Consider the following 21261-nt stretch of genomic DNA (forward strand, 5'->3'; position numbering starts at 1 on the left):
GACCTTCACATGCTAGGCTAATGAGCAAAACAACTCAGGTTTCTAAAAAGCCAAAACAACTGCTGAATTCACACCAATGAATTCAGTTAACCTTACCTTGACAAAAGGTGTTGTTAACCCGCTTATAACCTTGTAGACATTCCATCATTTGGTTATACCCATGATAAGCTGTAAGGGAAGAAATAATTCTTGGTTACATGCTTAGTTTAAATTCTTACAATCCTAAACTACTATATGTGATAACCAAAGCCATTTAAGGTATCAGTGGTTGTATTCATTTCTAAGATATCAACTCAACATATATCAAATTTCTTTCACATTATCCTTGTTTTTCAGTATACTTGATATTTCACAATAGATAGAGTCCCAATTAGTTAACATAATCAAGATTTACTGACAATTGAAAAAAATCATAAGACTGTTTTATATTTTCTTCCAATTTGTGATTCATTATTTATATTACAAAGGATCTATTTCTCCCCAGTGATTTACTGCAGACATTTTAATTTTCTTATCATAGGTAGGGAGACTACATTATGTCCTGGTCTGCCTGGGACAGTCCTGGGTTATGCTGGTTGCTTGACAAAGTTCATTAATAACACTCCATTTCACTCTCAAAAGTGTCCCAGTTTAGTTAATAAATTATACGCTCACCTTAATTACAGGCTCACATATCCTAGTTATGAGCTGATTCTTACTACTATGAATCTGAGAAGGATAGGTGGTGACGAGAGGAAGCTAGGAGATGTCATCAGTTGTATGGCTCATCACTCAGAAAACTTATCAACAATACAAATGTTGCAGTCACCAATTTATAAACAAAACCCTCTTCACTGAAATTCTGATTCTCTCAAGTGAGACCTGAGAGACCTTTTGGCATAGTGGATACAGCATTAAATTCTGGGACCAAGCAGATTGAGGTTCAAATCTTGGCTCTGCCTACCAATAAACTCTGCACCCTCGGGAGACAAGCTTCCTGGATTTCAAATGGCAATTCTGTACAATGGGAGTATTTACATCTACTGAACAGGTCAGGGTTGTGGTGGAGTTTAGCAATAATTTATGCAAAATGCCTACCAGAGTGCCTGACAAAAGTAAGCACTCACTAAATGACAGCTGTCATTGTTATTTCCTGCAATAAGGTATTTTATCAAGAATAATTTATAAGAAGATAATGAGCCATAGAAAATGGACTGTAATCAAAATAGGATGGATGCTTAGGCCACCAAAATGACCTGAACAAGGAGTGAAAAGAGAAAGCTGAAAGTAAAAAGGAAATTTCCATTGGAAAATAAAATTATTGTGCCCCTAACACAGGCTCTTTATTCTCATCACTAATGGAACAGCATGAATATTTACTAGCAACGTTCCTCTCCTTCACTTCCTTTCTTTGCCGTATTTCCCCTCTCTTCAGGGCCTTCTGAAGGCCAGAAAACAGTTAAAGCAAGGAGCCTCAGAAGAGTGAATTAAAAGAAGAGAGAGGCTAGCACGTGGGGAGTCACCCCATTCAATACCTTGGCCGAATGTCTAGTCTTGTCCCACATAACAAAGACACTCTGGAGCAGGGTGCCTCCAGAGATTGTGGGATCTCTGTCTGTGAATAGTCCAAAGGCAAAAGAGAGAGAAGATCTCGTTCAAAAACTTTTACGTCATCTACCTCAAGGCACAGAGCCAGACCAAAGTCTTCCTCAGCTCAGGATTTGGTGTTAATTTTCTTCTAAAAACTTTTAAAGGACAAATGACTTGTTCATGCTAAGTACATTTTTAATAGATTACAGAATACTTAATGAAATCATTTTCAGATTTAAAATTAAGTTTTCACAGTCAAAACTAATCAACAATGAAAGGTCTTTCTGTATGCGGCTAAACAAAAACTTCGAACAGTAAATAAAAGCCATTTGAAAACTGAAGTCTGAACTACTTTGAGTGAGAAAAAAAAGGCATGGAACACAAAACCATAGCATATAAAGCCAAGGAAAGTCTGCTCTCTTCCAAAATGAATATGATTTAGAGAGTAGGACCAACCAAGGAAAGGAAAGTTTTTAAATGACACAGGAAGAATGTGACCCTGAGTGTGTTTCTTGGGAATGAGTCACTTAGAACAGCACAAACGGAGTAAATGTCAAGACATCACTAGTTTATTTCATTCACAATCCACACTGCCCTTGCTTAAGTAGAATCAATCTCTTCAATTTTATACATTAAATGAGCCAACATAGGAATTTATTTTGATCGCATTTAGTTAAAAGTGATAGCAACTTCATACTTTCACATTTTACTTAAATTATATCAGCATTAAATTAGAGTTAATAAAACTGTATAAACCAGTGAATTTATGCTCAGATGATACAATTCCAGGTAAAAATGACAAAAGGTCAGGAGCAGAAGTTAGGGATTAAAAGAAACAAACAAAAACAACTAGGATTCCCTTTACCCATAACTTCTGCCTTGCAACTTTGGGATTTTGAAAAGAGAGGAACGATAAGGAGCTAAGCAAAAGGACAGAGAGAAGGGGAGAAACGAAAAAGAAAAATAAGAGATAAGATGGAAAAAGTATTAAGAGAACATAAACTTAGCCCCAAAACGAAGGCGTAAGAACTGGACTTCTCTTCTTTCAGTCCTTAGACCTAGCAGTGGGAAACATAGTGCTCTCTGCAATACTCCTACAGAAAACTTATACAGTAAATCAAGAGTAGGCAGTTAGAAAAAATAAAAAAAAAAGCCATGCCTTTTCAATTATAGATACAGGCTCTTGTTTCATGATCCATAAGACTCAACAGCAAATGACAGAGCTGGGAGTCAAACTCAGGTCTACCTAACTCCAAACTCCATGCTCTTTAAATCGTACCAAATGTCTCCCAGATAGCCCTTTGGTCGGGTTGCCAGAATCATTTTAGGCAAATGCATCTTTCAGTGAGGAAGGACCATCACACTCAACCCCCTTGCTGGAAGTCCACATTGGAAATCATTATCGAATCAGCGTAGAAAGCCCATTGGGGACATTCTCTCAGTACTCAATGTCCTCATCTGTGTGGCTTTTTCTCCCTAAATGAAGAGTTCATTAATTATCAGAAACTTAGTGGATGTTTCCATAAATTGGTCCTCTAAATGGAGATATGAGCAAGAGAAACAAAATAAGTGAAATTTTAGGCATAAGATTTAGAGAAAATGTAGGTCTGAGAGACAAGGAAGTCCAAATAAGATATAATCAATTTTGATGATGGAAGAACAGACAGTATAAGAAAGACATACAGAGTGGTGATTCCAAGATGGCAGGTTCTAAATTTTACAGAGAGGTTTAAAAAGGCAGTTGAGAAGATCAATCAAATCAACAGATGTTTAAGAAGAGTAAATAAAAATTATCCAAATGAAGCAAATGAAAAATTCCTTGCAGCATAAAGTATAAAAAACAACTATAAAAATCCTCAGTTATACAAGGCAAAGGAAGATGACTGAGAAAAATATCCCTTGCTTTCTTGGCAGAAACATGATGAATAAGTGTAAAAAAAACTCAAAACAAGTTACCTCTGCCTTTCAAAAACATATTTATTAGAGATCAGTTATCCAGAATTAATGCTACATTCAAAAACTAAAAATACAAACTATAATTGGGAAGAAAGTAACAGAAAGATGTAAATCTGGATTTATTCAAATCAAGGGGTTCTGAAAAACAGACTTTATAGACCAATCAAAGTCTGCTGGTGTCAATACAGATTCATGTCACTGAGAACTGTGAGCATATAAAAGGAGTGACTAAGAAGAAAAGGGAAAATACTGTGTCCTAGTGATTATAAATTTCTCTTCACAAATCAGCAATCATTTCTCCACTTTAGATTTTTTGAGCAAAATTTGAAAACTTACAGTATAACAAAAACCACAAGAGAAGTTGTGGCTATTAAGATTTTCATTTAAGGAATTTACTCTAAGAAACAATAATTGCACTGACTTTTTATAGGATTTACCACATTTAATTATCATTTTTTAAAAGACATCTTATTTTCTCTTCACCTGAGCAAAAAAAGCTCATTTTAGTTTATCACCTCTTAAAAGATTTTAAGTAAGTACTCCAACTGGAGAAGGCAAATGATAACAAGGCTTACTAAAAAACAGAATTGATATGAAAGCTTCCTCAGACTTGCCAGGTCTCTGGAAAGGCAAATTACAGCACTACATTCTATAATTCAATAAGAATTCTTGGAAAGTCTAATGTGTCACCATTAAAACGGTAATCATAAGGAAACAGATATGCTACATTAATCTGCAAAAGAATGATGAAACATCACTTACACGGCTTCTTGGGGCACTTCAGGCATTTGTTAAAGCCCCAGGAGGTACCCACAGTTCCACAGCAGTCCTCCTGCTTTGAAAGGCCAGGGAGCGCTTTGCCACACTGCAATGATGAGGTGTGAAATATGAAGGTTAATTGATTGCACGATGCCCAGCTCTGGAGCATGGCTAGGCTTCACAGTCACATTATAAAAGAGTTCCCTTGTTATGGACACAATTAGAGAGGAAAAGCAAAACCTCTAAAACTTCTAAACAAAACACCAGAATAGAATCAATACGATACTAAAATGAACAAGCACATTTCCAAGAGCTTCTTGGCAATTTTAGTCTTATGAAAATCTGTCACTGCTCAGAGCACTTTATAAAATTTAAGTTTCAATGCCTTTTTTTTCTTAATGAGAACCTCAAAACTTAAAATATCACTATAAACTTTTTGAATCTCTGCTGTGGATCATCAGGAAACAGAGGTATAAGGGTGTGGCATGTGTGTAAACCCTGACAATGCAGCATAGGTCCCACGCACAAGAGGCTTTCCATCTTCCTATAACACCAAGGCCTGGGCAGGGACAGGATAGGAAAGGACGATAAAAAAAATGATCATGGGCTGAGCCAGATCAGCTCTGGCAGAAAGGAAGCCTCCAGGCAGCCAAGTGGTCTGACCCAGGGAGGTCAGCCAAGCTGAGAAGGTGTTGGCAAATTTAAGCAAGGCCAGCAGGCATAACAGCCAAGCTTAGAGGCTATTGGAGCAACACAAGTTGTCAAATGTAAAAACCCATCTCATCCGGCTAACCGGAGGAGGTAAGAAGAGGCTGAGAGGCAGGGGCCTAAAGTTAGACCAACTCACCGAGGTTGGGAAGGGTATAGGAAAACAGATCCACTCTGTGTGCTGATCCCAAGGCCAATCGTGCAGGGAGGGCCAGATGACTCTCCATCCCCACTCAGTAGGCTAAGCCCAGCCTCCAGATCTAAGGGGTCACTCTGCCTTCCTCCGCTTCAACCTCTACAAATTCCTCCCAACGGTTTCCAGCGCCATCTTTCCAAAGACAAATCTGATGACATTACTACTCTGTTTAAAAACCTTCAGTGACTCTCTACTGTCTGAAGACTACAAATTCCCCAGTACGATATATAAGGTCTTTCCTATTCCTGCCCTAGACAATCTTTTTGACTTTCTCTCTGTCGCCTCCACTTCTCTACCTCCATCCTTCAGGCACACCAAAAGACCCCTTATTTTCCGAACAAACTGTGTCTTTCCAAAAGCCGTTTCTTCTCTCTGGAAGACCCCTCCTTTTTCCTTTGCCCAGATTAACTTTCTTTTATGCCATGAGCCCCAGCTCTGAAGAACCGTCACTGTGAAACCTTGTATCTCCTCAGTTTCAGTGAGTTCCTCCTGGGCATTTTCTACACAGTTCTGCTGCCTGTGCTATGCATTTTAATTAAATACAGACATATCTTCTTTATCTTTATATCTCAATCCACAGGACACGTTGAAAATGCTCAACAAATACTGACTGATTGAGGGAAGAAAGGAACAAACAAACTAGTTGCAGCCCACCCAGGCGAGCAGTGGCCTGTGAAAACCAACGGAAGTCAGCAGACGCGCCCAGGCCAGTGAGCGGAATCCAGTGACACCACCGGGCAGGTGGTGACCCTTAGAAGGGCAGCAGGCAGCAGATACCAGTCACCTGGCAGGCCTCCAGGGACAGTGCTTCTTTCCCGCCGGGTCCAGGCATGCAACATTCTGAATGAGGCTCTAAGCGTCTACATGTCCAAATTGTAAAACAAAACCAGAGAAGGCCCAGCACAATTAATGAAGTTTCAGTTACATCATAGCTTTCAAGTCCTTAGGTTTTGATGGCTTTTAATAATTTTGACAGGACGTTGTGTGCTCTCCAAAAACAGTGTATGATGAGAGGGGGAGAGGAGAGAAGATGAGAAGGGAAGGAAGAGTGAACACACGATCAAATGAGAACCTGAGAGAAGAAAAGCACGTACTGGCTGGATTCAGGTAGTTTCCAGACTCCTTCAGCTTAATCACAGAAGGCTTAAATCTGAAATATGAAGCATGGAAGAAGAATGCTCCAGGCATAAGACTGGAAACGAAATGATTATATTAAGAACACAGAAGTCTCCACTATTGCAATCTGCTGCCCAAGTGCGCTTGATGTTTATTTCCAGTTTTATCAATCAGATTTATGTAAGACACCAGTGCACATCGTATGTAGCTCATTCTTGTACCAGACTCTTTAGATTCTTCTCTTAATCAAGCAAAACTCTCAACACTTGCTGATTTTATATGCTCAAGATTTTAGTAGCAGTTAAAATCCAATTTTCACCTTGGATTCCTAGAATGTTTTATTTGGTAGGGCAAAAATAAATCATTTCTCTCTACCAGGTCTCAAAAAAGGTACAAGGTTTTCATTACAGAATTCAGGCTGCTTTATCCCATGGCTTTGTTTTTGCAGGTCCACAGCCAAGAGCAGCACAAGCCATCCAAATCGATTAAATAAATGGCAGTGTAGGTGGTACCACGACACTGTGTGTTCTTCTCAAAACTGGGTCTGCACAGTACGAGAATAGACTGCAAGGGATGAAGTTAGGCTTCTAACAAGGCACAAAGTTTCATGTATGCCCCTTGAGTTATTTAACTACGAAGAGACTTCATGTGTAGCCAGAAACTCCCCCGGAGAGATCCTTGTGGCAATATGCAGGGCTCTCACAGAAGAGTCAACCCAAAACCACTAGGTTTTACCTGGCTGTAGATGTATCTAGAGGAAAAGAAGGTAGAACAAGGATCTTCTCTCCTCCACACCAAAAGGTCATATTGGAAAGAACTCCACAGAACAGGATGTTAGAATTCAACAGGTCCTTCTCTCAGACTGGTAGATTCTGCTTCTCCATAAGACAGAATTTCATGGACAGGGACTGACTCTGCCTAACTACACTTTTATGCTCAGAGTGAGGTGATTTTTACAAGTTAAAAACACAAATGTGTTTTCTCTTATGTAACTCATTCACCACATTTTCAGAGAAATCCTGTCTCTCAATTCAAGGCATCTCTTATGTACAAGCAATCTAGGAGAAACATGCTAAATTTATAACCCAATATTGAGCTATTTCAAGTCAGAAAGAAAAACCTACCCCGTCAAATGACCAACATGTTATATAGCTCCTCAAAAAGTTCATACAACCTCATGCTGCAGATCAGGGACACTATAACCCCACACATCCATGCTACGATTCAGCAAATGCATGCACCACCTAGAGTAATGAAAACAGAACAATGAAGGTTCTGGCAACCAGGTCCTGTGAGTGTCAACTGAAGAAAGTAGAGAAAATAAGACTGTGTGTAGCCATGATGGCAGAGTTCAGATATGATAAACAAGCTTGCTACTTGAAGCTAGTTGCATGAAGAAGGTATTAGCAGGACTAACTGCTGCAAATCACAGGAAGAGAAGATTCAACTCCGAAAGCAGGAGACCTTTACAACAGTTAATGTTCCTCAAAAATGGAAGGTGCTGTCACCTTCACTGGGAATAGAGGCTAGAGGACCACCCCACAGGAATGCCCAGAATGTGAACCAGATGATTCATGATTTCTGCCAGGTCTAGGGTTCTATGTTCAATAGAAACTGGTAGGTTGCATTACTTGATTTAGGAAATGCAAATTACTACGCATGAAAGACAATCTCAAGTACTTCTGTTGCTCTCACATCTGTAACAGGACCTTTTCTGGGCAGATGCCTCCTAACCATCTCTCGTGTCTTACCCCCTCAGTTACGTCAACATCTCCAGAGATGCTCACCCTAGTCTGAGCCTCCTCCTACAGAACTTGTGCAAACTACACAGAGAAAATAAATAGAGCTACTCCCAGTCCCAATCCACCAGTGCCCTCACCAACACTCTGAGAAGACTGGGTGCATGAAGATAACCCTTCCTATCTTCATATCTGTATTAGCAGTAGGCCTCAGCAGGTAAGGCTATCTAAAAATCATTACAATTACTCCATGAATGTCCATGTTACAACTTTCATTTTTAAACATTGTTAAGAATTAATAGATTGCAGGATAACGTACTTTTCTAAATCTTGATCTGATTGAGAATACTTATCTGGAGACTTCACCCTCGGTTTTGAGGTAATATCACAGCACTGTCCTGATACTCCAAGTGAAGCTGTGATTACAGTTTTACTAGATCTCCCTATAAATATACGAGCAAGAATGAAGCTCAAAACTTATCACTTAGCAACCAAGGCTTACAATTTTTGCCAAAAATTCACTCCTGGAGTTGCTTCAGAGATGAACAATAATTTGAAGAGGTTGTGATAAACACTGAAGTCTGGTTTCATGAGATTCAACTTTCATACCTTAAAATTATTGGTACCTATGATAGCCTCATTCTAAGAATGTTCGCTGCACTGTGCCAGGTTCTAGGGAATGAAGATGCAGCCCTGGGGAAAAGAAAGGAGTACTGGACTGGAAAGTCACTAGACCTGGATCTAAATCCCAGTTCTCTTGGATGAGCAGCAAGATGTTCAACAGATCATCCAGCTTCTCTTGGCTAGTAAGGGACAATGGGACAATAAGCTCAACTTCAAAGGATTGCAGCAAGATTAAATGATGCATGTCCAGCAGGGCTGCCTTTACCCCATCAGCCCCTGTGTGGGGACTAGAAAAAAGCGAGCTTTGGGGATGTCTTCTGCACCAGGACGTAGCATTTGGTAAGCAGAGAAATGAGCTGGATCCCCATCTGTCCTCCTCAGCTTGTGTGCTGTGTGGGTACAACCTATAAAGTATTACAGTGCTGGCCATTTGCTGGGCTCTCAGGATACATTTATTAAAAGAGTTCAGACATTTCACTAGTAAAAGGACCACTCCATGAAGGTGGCCACCATGTCAAGGACCTACTATTTAGTCTTACTATTTAAGACATTTAAAAACGATAGTATTGAAATATTCTTATGAATTATCCTTATCATACGTATATAACTCATTTTATTTTGCTATCAGGAACCAGTATACAATGAAGCATAAGATACTTTAAGTTTGAATAAAGAACGTTTTCCCAAAGAGAATAAGGCACTGGAGCCAAAGGAACAAACAAACAAAACTTAAAATGTTAAAGTAATACAGACTTTTAAAAAGCTCCTAGAGACTGCACTGAAGCAAAACATGAAAGAAGAGAGAAGGCTGATTCATTGCAACTCTTACAAGAGTATGCAGGACTGTGTTTAGGAAAGAGCTGAAACAAGGCAGTGACTCAACGGCTGGCCTGAGGAAAGAGATTCCAAAGAGATGGAGCAGCTCTTGCTAAGCCTAAGACTGACCACCAACTGGGAGGGACCCCAGGGCAGGTGTGTGGGGAGGGGAAAGCCAGAGGAAGGCAGGCCAAATACGGGGAACAGAGAGGGTGGGTGGGGAAAGTCAGAAAATAAGGTGAAGGTAAACCATGGAGAATTTTCCAAATTTGGGATTCGATTTGTGGTTGGATATCAAAATTAATCAGTAGACAGGGGAAAGGAAGCATTGCAGTTCCTTTTCCCAAAGCAGAAAAGTTTTTGATTGCTTCCAGTGAAATATTTGGCATCCTTGAATTAATGGAAAACACAGAAATACTGATAAAGAGAAAGAGGAAGAGGAGAAGAAGATTGTTTTTTAATAAAAGTATACTTTCTACATCTAGTACTTTCCCTCAAAAGAAAAAAAAATTATTTGGATAGTCTCTATCATTCATGGGGAAAAAGGGAATAAATTATATTTAAGGTCAACATGATCAGTAATCAGAGGAGCAAAATATGAAATTGGGTAATTATTAAAGGTCCACTGTTTACACTTCTTCTCAAACAAACAGCAGAAAGGACCTTTTAAGTCCAGCACAAATTCTCTCTTTCCCCCACAAATGCTGTCCCCAACAAGAGACGTCCCCACACAAAGCAAACCCCCAGGCAGCTTCACGTCTGGCAGAGTTTGTGCTTTACGAATGTGAAACTGACCTTTCCACACAATCATATTCCCTGTGGGCCCAGTGCAAAGTCAAGTAAAGACGACCCATAACTGAGTAAATGGCAAGAACACAGCTTTTGAAGTCAAACCAACATAGAATCAAATCCTCACTTTACCAATTACCATCTACATGACCATAAGCAAAACTCTCCACCTCTATTTCCTCCTCTATAAAATGGAATTAAAAATGTCTACTTTCACAGAGCTCTCAAGAAAACTGAGACAATATATGTGAGACAGATTCTACGTGAGATAGCCAGATGGCCATGACACACTGAGCTTGCAATCAATATTAGACCCCTTCCCCCAGGCCCCTCATTTAAAAACCTGGACTTGCTTAACAAACGACCGAGTAATCTCATAGCTACTCAATATACAATGTCCCAGAGACAACTTACAGAAAAGAGATGTGTGAAAATAAATGTTAGACCTAGAAATAAAGAAAAAAGATATTAAGATTTTGCTAAAAATGTTCAGATTTTTACAAAAGTGCTCTGGCTAATAAAGAAATGGTCAGAGAATAAATGCTGCCGAGAGTTTGTCATCTCATGGATTTCATTTTAATTCTACTCAAGAAGCACAACATAGTTTATCACTGAATTACAATAATTCAAGTAGTTGATATCAATGTTCAAGCAGCAGACAATTTCACTTTGGAAGCATCAAGATCCTTCTTGTCATGTGCCATGTCTTGGTACCAGAGAACCAAGACCATGAAGCCAAATTAGTGGAGCCCACTCTGCATCCGCTCTCCCCAAGCATCCATGGCCCAGTCACAAAACACTGAAGAACATGGAACTCCCTTAGTAAAGTCCCAGAGAACATACCTGTCCTTTCAAGTTCAGCTGGTGGCATGGACTGAATGTTTGTGTGCCCTTCTCCCCAAATTCATGTTGAAGTCCTGAACCTAATGGGATGATATTAGGTGGTAGGGCCTTCGGGAGGTAATTAGGTTTGGATAAGGTCATGAAGGTGGAGCCCTTGTGACGGGGTTAGTGTCCTTATAAGTAGAGGAAGAAAGACCAGAGTGCCCCCTCTCTCTCTCTGTTGGGTGAGGACCTAGCGGGAAGGTGGCCAACTGCAAACCAGGAACGGAGCCCTACCCGGACCTGAATCTGTCAGCACCTTGATCTTAGACTTCCAATCTCCAGAACTGTGAGAAAATATTTCGGTTGTTTAAGCCACCCAGTCTATGGTATTTTGTTATGTCAGCCCAAGCCAACTTATACAGATAGCAATGGTTTCTCGTGAATCCTCCATGCCTAGAAAAGATGGCCCAAGAGACAGGATGGAATAGTAGAAACAACATTGGAGTAGGAACCAGAAAGCCTCAGTTTTAGTCTTCACCTACCATAAACTCAATACAAGACGTGAAGAAAGTTAGTTTACCTCTCTGGACTTTAGCTTCCTCATCAATTAAATTTTACAGATAGACCAATTGCTAATATTCATTGATATGCCTAAATTCTATGATTTCTATGCAGGCTCTAGTGCAGGGGTGAGAGTAACCAGACAGTTATGGTGGAATGGTGTCCAGCGTCAGGGAGTCCTGCGAAAGTCAGTGTTCCTTAAACATTCCCTGCCTGCCAGGTTGATACACTAGATTCCAGGATGCTACATGTTTCATAGTTCTAACATCACACCCTGACCTAGACCAGCTTGATCAGTGATAACCAGGAGGGGCCACCTCTTCTTGATTGTTCCTCATGCCCACTTCTTTCCTGCTAGCCTGTATTCACAAAAAAGGCTGCTCTATCTTCCTGAAGATAGTCATGGCTCTTAACTCCTTCTCAGATTATCAGAAATAAATACAATGAGTTATATATGATTATCAAGGCTCTTAAACTCCTTCTCAGATTATCAGAAATAAATACAATGAGTTATATATGATTATCAATAAGCAAAATATCAGAAACTATTCAAGATGGTCATGGAGATGCAGGTTTTGCATACCTTGAGCTGTGACCTGTTATAAAGTCACATTATGGTCTATCAACCCACCCTGCACAGGTGTCCCATAAATTATTCCACCTGTGCAGTTGTTATGCTCACCTCCACCCACACCCAGAAGCACCTTACTCCAATGTTCTGGTAGAAAGCTTTGAGGTATTCTGGTGAACTGAAGCTACACTCAAAATACTAGGAATCCGCTTGAGGAATGTGAATCCTATTTTTGGAAATCTTGGACTTCTTTTCATAAGATCAGGATGAGGTCCCTTATGGGGAAAATTCTCACTGTATATAACGGGTTGGGTTAATCCAAATTCCTGTGACAGCTCTTCATTGTTCCCATCATCAATCTTTTCACTATAATATAAACACTTCTCCACTCTGGCAAAATGACTTCTGCCCATCTTCTGAGCAAAACAGTGTTATTCTAGCCTCTGGACCAACCGTGGCTCCAAATTAAACTGGAAAACCTCATGAAAGCTCTTCAATATCCATGTACCAGAACATTAAATATGCTTATTTCTATGTGCCAATGAGAAACAGCATCCAAATCTCTGAACCCTATCACTAATGCAACTACAACAACATATTTGATCAACTTGTTCTAAAGGCCCATTGTCATAAAGCAGAATATTGTACGATGGAGCACTGGCAGGATAACAGGCATTGTCTCATAAGAAGAAGAGGAAAACACTTAAATACTTCCAGATTTTCTAAAAGAACTTGTAAAAAATTTTCTTTGGCTTGAGCAGAACATTCTTTATAGGCAAGGATTTTTTTTTTTTTAAGTCCACCCAGCTTTCTTTTATTAGAGTAATTAAAACAATGTTAGGCATTTGGGGTATCTGATATAACCATAATCCTCTGATATTTCAGGCTATTGATTTTACAAAGTATCTACTGTGACTAGGGCATTAACTGCTGGAAATGGATCCACATTGATTTCTGAGAGTGTATTTGTTTAAAGCCTGCTGAAGCCAAACCATGGGCTTCAAGGAATTCCAGACAACTACTTTAGTTTATGAAACGGTATTTTAAAAGTTACACTAAGGCAAAATGGTTTTAAAGTAACATACAAGGAGAAAAAAATTCTTAAGCGTGAAACTTATGATTCTACTTGACATCTTTTCTAAATAAATGATCAAATTTGGGCTGCCTATTTTCTCCACCTCTACAATGATCTGAGCATTTCAACAGTCAAGTCTCCCAGGCTGTCATAGGCGTCTTGCTCTTCTTAAATTGCAAAAAGAATAGTTAAGTATTGTCATGATTATATCCCGACAGCATAATTCCTGTTAGCCTTTCCTTGCAGCAAAACAACACAAATTACATCATAAGTCCTAATACTAGATGGTGAGATGATGAAATTTATCCTATTACCAAGGATGTGTCTAAAAAGATAGACTCATGTAGAGGGAAGAAATAAAGATGAGCATACAGCCATGATTATTATTACTATGGAAACCAGATCACTCCCAAAGGATAAACATAAAGGCCAATCTTCCCCAATGCTTATTTCTACAACAGTATTGAGAAACATTTTCTATATTAAACTTCATTGCCTGTCAGTTTCCTTTCGTCTATGTAGAGATGCTGAAAGAAACAAAAACCATTTGGGGCCTCACAGCACTACGTAAATTGTAACACGTGCCTCATTTGGTTAAGCTTTCAGTTCTTCGGTGTCTCATCCAAGTATACAGAACTCAAAACTAATAATTACCTATGGTTTGGTTGCAACTAGTGTAGAAAAACTGTGTCTCATCCAAGTATACAGAACTCAAAACTAATAATTACCTATGGTTTGGTTGCAACTAGTGTAGAAAAACTGAATGCCACAAATCATATTAATAGGTTTCTTTAGTTCCCTGCAAGTGGGGAGCCACATCTCTGTTGACCCTTGTTCTGCCACTTGTGGTAGGAACATTTACTTCTCACCAAACAACCCCTTGCTTCCCCACATGTCCTGGCTCCCTAACTATATTAGTCTGCTTGGGCTGACATAGTAAAATACCACAGATTCACTGGCTTAAACAACAGAAATTCATTTTCTCACAGTTCTGGAGGGTTGAAATCCAAGATCAAGGTGCCAGCATGGTTGGTTCTGGTGAGGATGCTCTTCCTGGCTTATAGAAGGCCGCCATCTTGCTGTGTCCTCCAGTATGGCAAAAAGAGCAAGCTCACCGGTGTCTCTTCTTATAAGAATACTAATCCTATCTTATCAGGGCCCCATCCTTAAGATCATCCTTTAATCTTAATTACCTCTTTATGGACTATCTCCAAATACAGTCACATTGGGGGTTAAGACTTCAACAACATATGAATTTTGAGGCGGCCACAATTCAGTCTATAGCACTAACAGACAGGGCCATGCAACTCATTCTGTAAATGGGCTGCGGAAAAGTAATGAGTGTCCCTTGAGGTACTTCCCTTCTCCCTCTGTAAAAATTGAGGCAGCCATGGGCTGTGTTGAGATAGCATGGCAGTAACATAGTAGACCCACTATCAGCCTGATTCCCTAAGAGATCTTAGCACAGAGCCCCCTGATCACCTGTTAGACATCTAGTACATACAAAATGTATGCTTTTGTCATCCTTATTACTATAGCACAACCTAGCCTCACCTGACTAATACTAACATTATTTATTGACTACTCATCTGGGCCCAGCACCGAGCTCAGTTTGTAAGTGGCCCACGCACACAAAAGGGCAATCTGATGAGGAAGACTGGATTATACATGTAGGAAGAGTTCAGGAAGGAGTACAGAATGTGGGTTGAAGACAGACTGGAAGGCTTTCTGGGGGAGCCGACACCTGAGGGGACTTGAGAAATCATGTGAGATATGTACTGACTATCTTTGATATTTGTACAGTTGGCTTTGTCCATAGATCCTATGCATATGTTAGTTAGTATCAGTGGTACCTAAGATTGTAGAAAAGAAGAAAGATGTCAAAATCATCACTGGCAGAGGACTGCAGGGCGAAAGGAGGCCTTGGGAGCCTTCTCAGCCAAAGCAATTATTTGAAAAATGAAGAAACTGAGGGTCAGAGATATGGAGAGTTCGCTAAAATGGAAAAAGAGTTATAGACGTGGACATACCGACATAAGCTGGTTCCCTACCTCTCTGAGCCTCAAGTTTCACTTAAATGGGAGACAAGAATACCTACTTTTCCTTGTTTTGAAGGTGGTTTGACAGTCAAGTAAGGACATAAATGTGAATGTTCTCTATCAGCTATCAATTGTATAAAAATACACCACCTAATTAAGAGGCCTACCCCAAAGCTACAGAATGTTAAGCCCATATTCTTCACAACTCTGTTAAAGCTTACACATTCTAAACCAGTCCTCTCTAAAGGAGTCATCTTGAAGGCATTGCTGTCTTTGTTCAAAATATTTACAACTCCTCTGTTCCGATTTTAGAATTCTTTCAGGGCTGAAGACATTATTTTAAATAGCCTCAATGGTGGCAAATCCCTGCTCGCTACAGTGACCACTGGAAACTTTCAGATTCATTAAGAATACAATAGACAAATGAGCTGCAGAAGATCAAAGAAAGACTAATATTGTTGTGCAGCTCATAAACTGGTTTTGAAACAATTCCTTCAAAACAGAAATTTCAAAACTGCACAACAGCATTACCACTAGAGTAAATGCACAGTCTCCTAAAGAGATCTTGCGGTAACAGAATATCCAATTTTATACATAAATTCTTTTATCCACAAAACAGGACAAGAGGAAAAAAAAAATGGGAGGTTGAGAAAGAAAAAGAAACGGTAGTATCATCATTGTGGAGGCAGGTACAGGGCGGTACAGGGGAATCATTTTGTTGTCTCTTGACAGGGAGCAATGCTGCCTTTTTGTGTGTGTGTGTGTGTGTGTGTGTGTGTGTGTGTGTGTAAGATCGGTATGCAATGCTGCCTTTGTGTGTGTGTGTGTGTGTGTGTGTGTGTGTATGTGTGTATGTGAGGAAGATTGGCCCTGAGCTAACATCTGTGCCAATCTTCCTCTATTTTGTATGTGGGACACCACCACAGCAAGGCCTGACGAGCAGTCCCAGGTGTGCGCCCAGGATCAAAACCACCAAAGTGGAGTGCACAAACTTAACCACCACACCACCTGGCCAGCCCCTAGTTTTGTTTTTTCCACTACAATTTTATGGGTCAGATTCTAGAGGATGGGGATTTTTCTTAGTAAACCAGATGATCCCACTTCGTTTTAGCAAATCCCAATTTCAAGGGATCATGCAGACAAAGCCAAGAAACATTGTCAGCCCTAGAAATACCAGCTGTGACTCTAAACATTTTTATAATGTATAGAGCCTAAATCAACCATCAATTCAAGTCATGATCTCTTAAAACTACTTCCAACATGCTCAGAAATGTCATCTTCAAATGTAATGACCACAAAATCTTACCACACTGCCAATATCAGAAATGACTTAATATGCTTCCACTCTGAACTGCCCCATAATTATTTTCAATGCCTATTCCTCTGCAAAAACAGGAGTCTAATTATTAATAGGTATATTATTTTAGTGAGCCCTAGAGGTATAAAATACAGAAATTTGATAGCCCTGTCATGATAAAGGCATTTTTACTGCCAATAAAATGAAAAACATCTGAGAGGAGTGGCTTGGGGAGGACCAGAGAAGCAGAAACTTGCTTGTCTATTGAACAGGTCAGGGTAAAGCGAAGACTTGAAGCTGACATACTCTTCGGTGCCCAAAAGACATTGGCCTGGGTAAAGACTGGATATTAGGCAGTCAGAAGGGTAATGTCTGGGGCATCACCCATTCTCTGAAGCACTCTCCTTCAGTTCTAAGAATCTATATTTTGATTATCCTAATGTCTCAGACTCACATTCTCAATCCAAGTAAAACTAGCAGTTCTCCTCCCCACTGGCAGCAGCCCAGTGACATGCAGACGTGTTCTCTTTCACATGCGGCTCTTTTCCTCTTTGGATCTTATCCCTGTCTTTACTGATCTTTTCAACTCCAACAGAGGGCCCCCGCACACAGTCACTCTGGCAGAGGTTGCTGGAGCAAGACCAGCCAACGCTGCAGAGCTCCAGGCGCCCATCACTGAGACGTGTGTGACACCTTCAGTGATACCTCTGCTGTCGACACAGGTAAGGTTTGGCAAGGACGGCCATTTCAGAGCCACCGGAGACAACCAGACTCACTAACACTCAATTAAATATTTCTTAGATTATGCCAAAAGAGTATTTGAGTGGGACACTGAAGAAAAACCCAGATGGCACAGGAAGCGCCTGGTGTTAATGACTTATTCCACCTGAAGGAGGCCAAGCTTCAGTAAATGCAATCAGCACACCCTGCTCATGGAGAAGGCAGACGTCTGGTAGCTCTGGCCCTGCCTCCCCTAATCACTGCCCAGGAGCACCTCTGCAAGAAGTCCAAGTTCACCTGGGAGGGCCCTGCCCCAAAGAGCATGAGGCCTGAAAAACAGGGAAGGGGAGAGGGCCACATATACACCTGAACTCACTGTTGACCCAGCCTGGCTGACTCAGATCTCCTTCCCACATAAGGATAAAGCACAAGTGAGAGGCCAAGAGTCTTTGGTAAAATGTTTTATGGTTATTCTTTTTTTAGACTTCTCATCTATTTATGTAGTTTATGGACTCCATTTAGGGAAATAACCAGTGTGAAAAGTGTTACAATGCTTCTGGCATTATCCCCATCAGAATATCATGAGTATTTCATCACAGCTTTAAGCCTCACCCCAGTAAGACTCTTCTAGTCAGGGCAGACGAGACTTTGTGGAAATTAAGGAACAGGTTTCTAAGCAGAACTTAATGTCCCAGCTCCTTCTTAATTGAGCACTAAACTCATTTTCCATCACTGAGAGGAGATTTTCAAAGGCTGCATCCCGTCTCTCCACCTTCATATGTATCTATTCATCCATCTATATTTTTTCTGCCATGTGGAGCTGACAGGCAGACATCTGTTGTCATCTGTTTCCCTACTTTCCCACTGGCTTCTGTATGGTGGAAACCAAGAAATATTTTTCTTCAAAGTCCTGTGACAGAAGTATTGAGTTTTTTAAAAAGTACTTTCAGCCATGTAATTAAGATATTTTCCACTTCAACAAGCTCACACTTTCCTGTTAATTTCTCCATGACGCTTATTTAAAAAAAAATTTTTTTTAAACAAAAGCTAAGTGCATCTTTTGGCCCTTCAGAATTGTGTGTTTTCCAGTGCTAACGTTTAGAGCTGAGGATGTTATTGAATTTATCTGCCAAAGAGACCTATCTCCAATTAAATAAACTGGTCCATTCTGTTTCCATTTGTCCTGTCCAAAGAGAACTGTTGGAACAACTTCTGGAACCTCTAAGAGGATCCCAAACAATTCTTGTGTCACTTTAACTCAGTTCTGCCCCAGGTCTTATTATTTACATAACCAATAATTAAAGGAAAGAGAGGCTCTTCCAGTGATTTCAGGATTTCACATCAAGTACTGGTCCTTTCTTCTTAGTCCACATAATGATTATTTTCTTCTGCAGAATATATATTAGAGAAGTTAATCTTAGAGTTTGCTTCCTACGGGCTTTTTTTTTTTTTAACCATTATGGGGATATTTTATGGTTGCAAACTATAAAAGCGAGTTTGCATGTTATCTGATCATCTTTATCAGTGCTAGAGAGCTGTACTAAAAATGTCTTCTCTTCTTCTGCTCACATCTACTTCAGGTTTCCCACTATCTCTATTCTTCTTAGTTAACTCAGGTGTTTATATGTGGAATTTTCTGCTCCTTTGGCATCTGCAAGAGGAAGGTCTTGAAGCACTTGAATTTTTGGTCTCGTCTTGTAATGCCTGGGTCTAATTAAGGGGCATGTTCCTGCATTTCACAGAGAGCACATGATTGCACAACCAGGCAATGGCAAACCCAGCCTGGACGCTGAGCCCTAAACCCTACATCGTGATTCTGAACACTTCGCAGACAAAGTCTTTTCGTACCATCTGGCACCATTAGGTCACTGTAAATGTTTGTTTCCAGCAATTGCGCAATAAATAAAACGTTTGAAACTAAAAAAAAACAGATGCCAAGTACATTTCAAATTTAGGTAACTGTTAAGGGAATCAATTTAAAGCAAAGGGTATTCTTGTACAATGGAAAAAGTGTACTTATTTAATGTCCCTGTGATGCAAAGAAAGATTTGAGGGGTATTTTCTGAAATTTGGCCTTCCTTAGAGATGAAAACTAGCATGGAAATTTTCAAGTTTTAAGCATGTGAAAACATGAGATTATCCTGAAAGTAGCTGGTAAGTGTAACCACTGGAGATGTAATTCCAACTTGATCTAAACCGTGAGCAAACTCAGAAATGTTCTCAAATATATATGGAGTACCACTATTTACTCCAGGTAGCGCAGACACCTATCTCTGCCAAAATTATGACTTGTCAAGTACTTCAAGTTGATTCATATTCAAGAAACTTATTCCTCTGAATCATCCCATGTTCAATTAGATTTCTATTATTTTAATACTTTACCATGAGTTTAATAATGCCTGTACCCAGCCCAATTCACATAAAGTCAACACTTTATTTGGTTTTAAGAACAACAAATTATTTTTAGGACTCTGAAAGATGAAACATCACTTTCTACAAGAGGAATGATTTTCCCCCCTATATCTTGGCTCTCTCTGTCAAGGTGAAACACAAATATTTCCAATTCCATTATTCCTGCTCTTTTCTCTTTATAATACAAGCCAAAGAAATATCCTCTATTCTCGTGAATTTAACATCATCATTAGATGTATTCACTGACCGCTGAACTTTCTCCATGAATCCTCTCTCACTCCATCTCTAACACAGCATTGGATTCCCTGACTAATATCCAAGAATACACCCTTCTTGATGTCCATCAAGGACAGGCCTGCTTAAAACAAAGCGTAGCTGCTCATCTTCACCTCACAATCCGCTCCCCCTCCCCCAACCAAAGGGTCAGTTCATCAATCAGAGAGAGCATTTATCTGATTTCCAAAGCATGGAAGTTCAGAATATTCCAACTCATCACCATATTTTTCTTCACAAGAGCATATAATCAAATCCTGACGCTTGATTCTTTACAAAAGCCCCTACATTCATCTCTATTTTCAGCTTTACTTCTTAGATTGAACCCTGGTCATTTCACAATCAGACCAAAGCCAACTTTTCCCTAGCCTCCTCCTGTCTACCATGCCCATCTCCACCTACCCCATTCATTCAAAAGTGAAACTTTAAACATTATTTTCTAAAAATTCATTAAATGTATTAAAGTTACAGATTTTAAGTTCAGCTTAAAATTATATTATTCTATTTGTAAGTCTAGGAAATTTTAACATTTTCCCCCTTCTTTTTCTCATGAGAACATTTCAAATATGCTGAGCTATTCAAAGAATAATACAATGATTACAAGCATACCCACCTCTCAGTCAACAATTGTTACAATTTTGCCATATTTGTGTATAAAATGCATTTGAAAGTTAATTATAGACATCATGGCACTTTACCCCTAAAACCTTCAGCATTCATCTCTCAAGAATAAGAACACTATCTTTTGTAAACCCCAATAACATTATCACATCTAAAAAAATTAATAATTCCAAAATATCATCTGCTATCCAGTCTGTATTTAAATTTTCCCAATTGTTCCCCAAATATCTTTTAGAGCTGGATTTTGTGTTTTTTCAAAACTGGGATTTGTTTAAGGTTCATACACTACATTTATTATTGTCTCAAGTCTCTTTCTAGAAAAGTCATTCTACTTTTTTTTTCATGATATGATTTTTTTGGAGAAATCAGACAACATCCTAATTATGAGTCTGTCTGATGGGGCAGGGATATTTTTAGCTTTGCTCTCAGTATTTCCTATAAGCTGGAGGTTTGGTGTGAAGGCTTGATTAGATTCAGGCTAAACATTTTTGGCAAGAATACTTTTAGGATGATACGTAGACTTCACATTGTATCACAACAGAAGGCATATAATGTCCGTTGCCTCATTTTTAATAATTCTGAGTTTGATCACTTG

At 39.6% G+C, this 21261-nt stretch overlaps 1 protein-coding gene across 29 annotated transcripts in view; it reads right to left on the minus strand.

Annotated features, from left to right (window-relative positions):
- The window catches only part of LTBP1 (latent transforming growth factor beta binding protein 1), a 382661-nt gene that overhangs the window by 162284 nt on the left and 199116 nt on the right, over window positions 1-21261 (minus strand). For all 29 annotated transcript variants that reach the window (XM_070236510.1, XM_070236508.1, XM_070236507.1 and 26 more), the window contains 2 exons: window positions 4288-4390; window positions 97-168 (listed from right to left, as the gene is read on the minus strand). In XM_070236510.1, coding sequence (XP_070092611.1) covers window positions 97-168; window positions 4288-4390 — 175 coding nt within the window. The remainder of the gene's footprint in view (window positions 1-96; window positions 169-4287; window positions 4391-21261) is intronic.

The sequence above is a fragment of the Equus caballus genome, chromosome 15 (genome assembly GCF_041296265.1).
Source record: "Equus caballus isolate H_3958 breed thoroughbred chromosome 15, TB-T2T, whole genome shotgun sequence".
Lineage (NCBI taxonomy): Eukaryota > Metazoa > Chordata > Mammalia > Perissodactyla > Equidae > Equus > Equus caballus.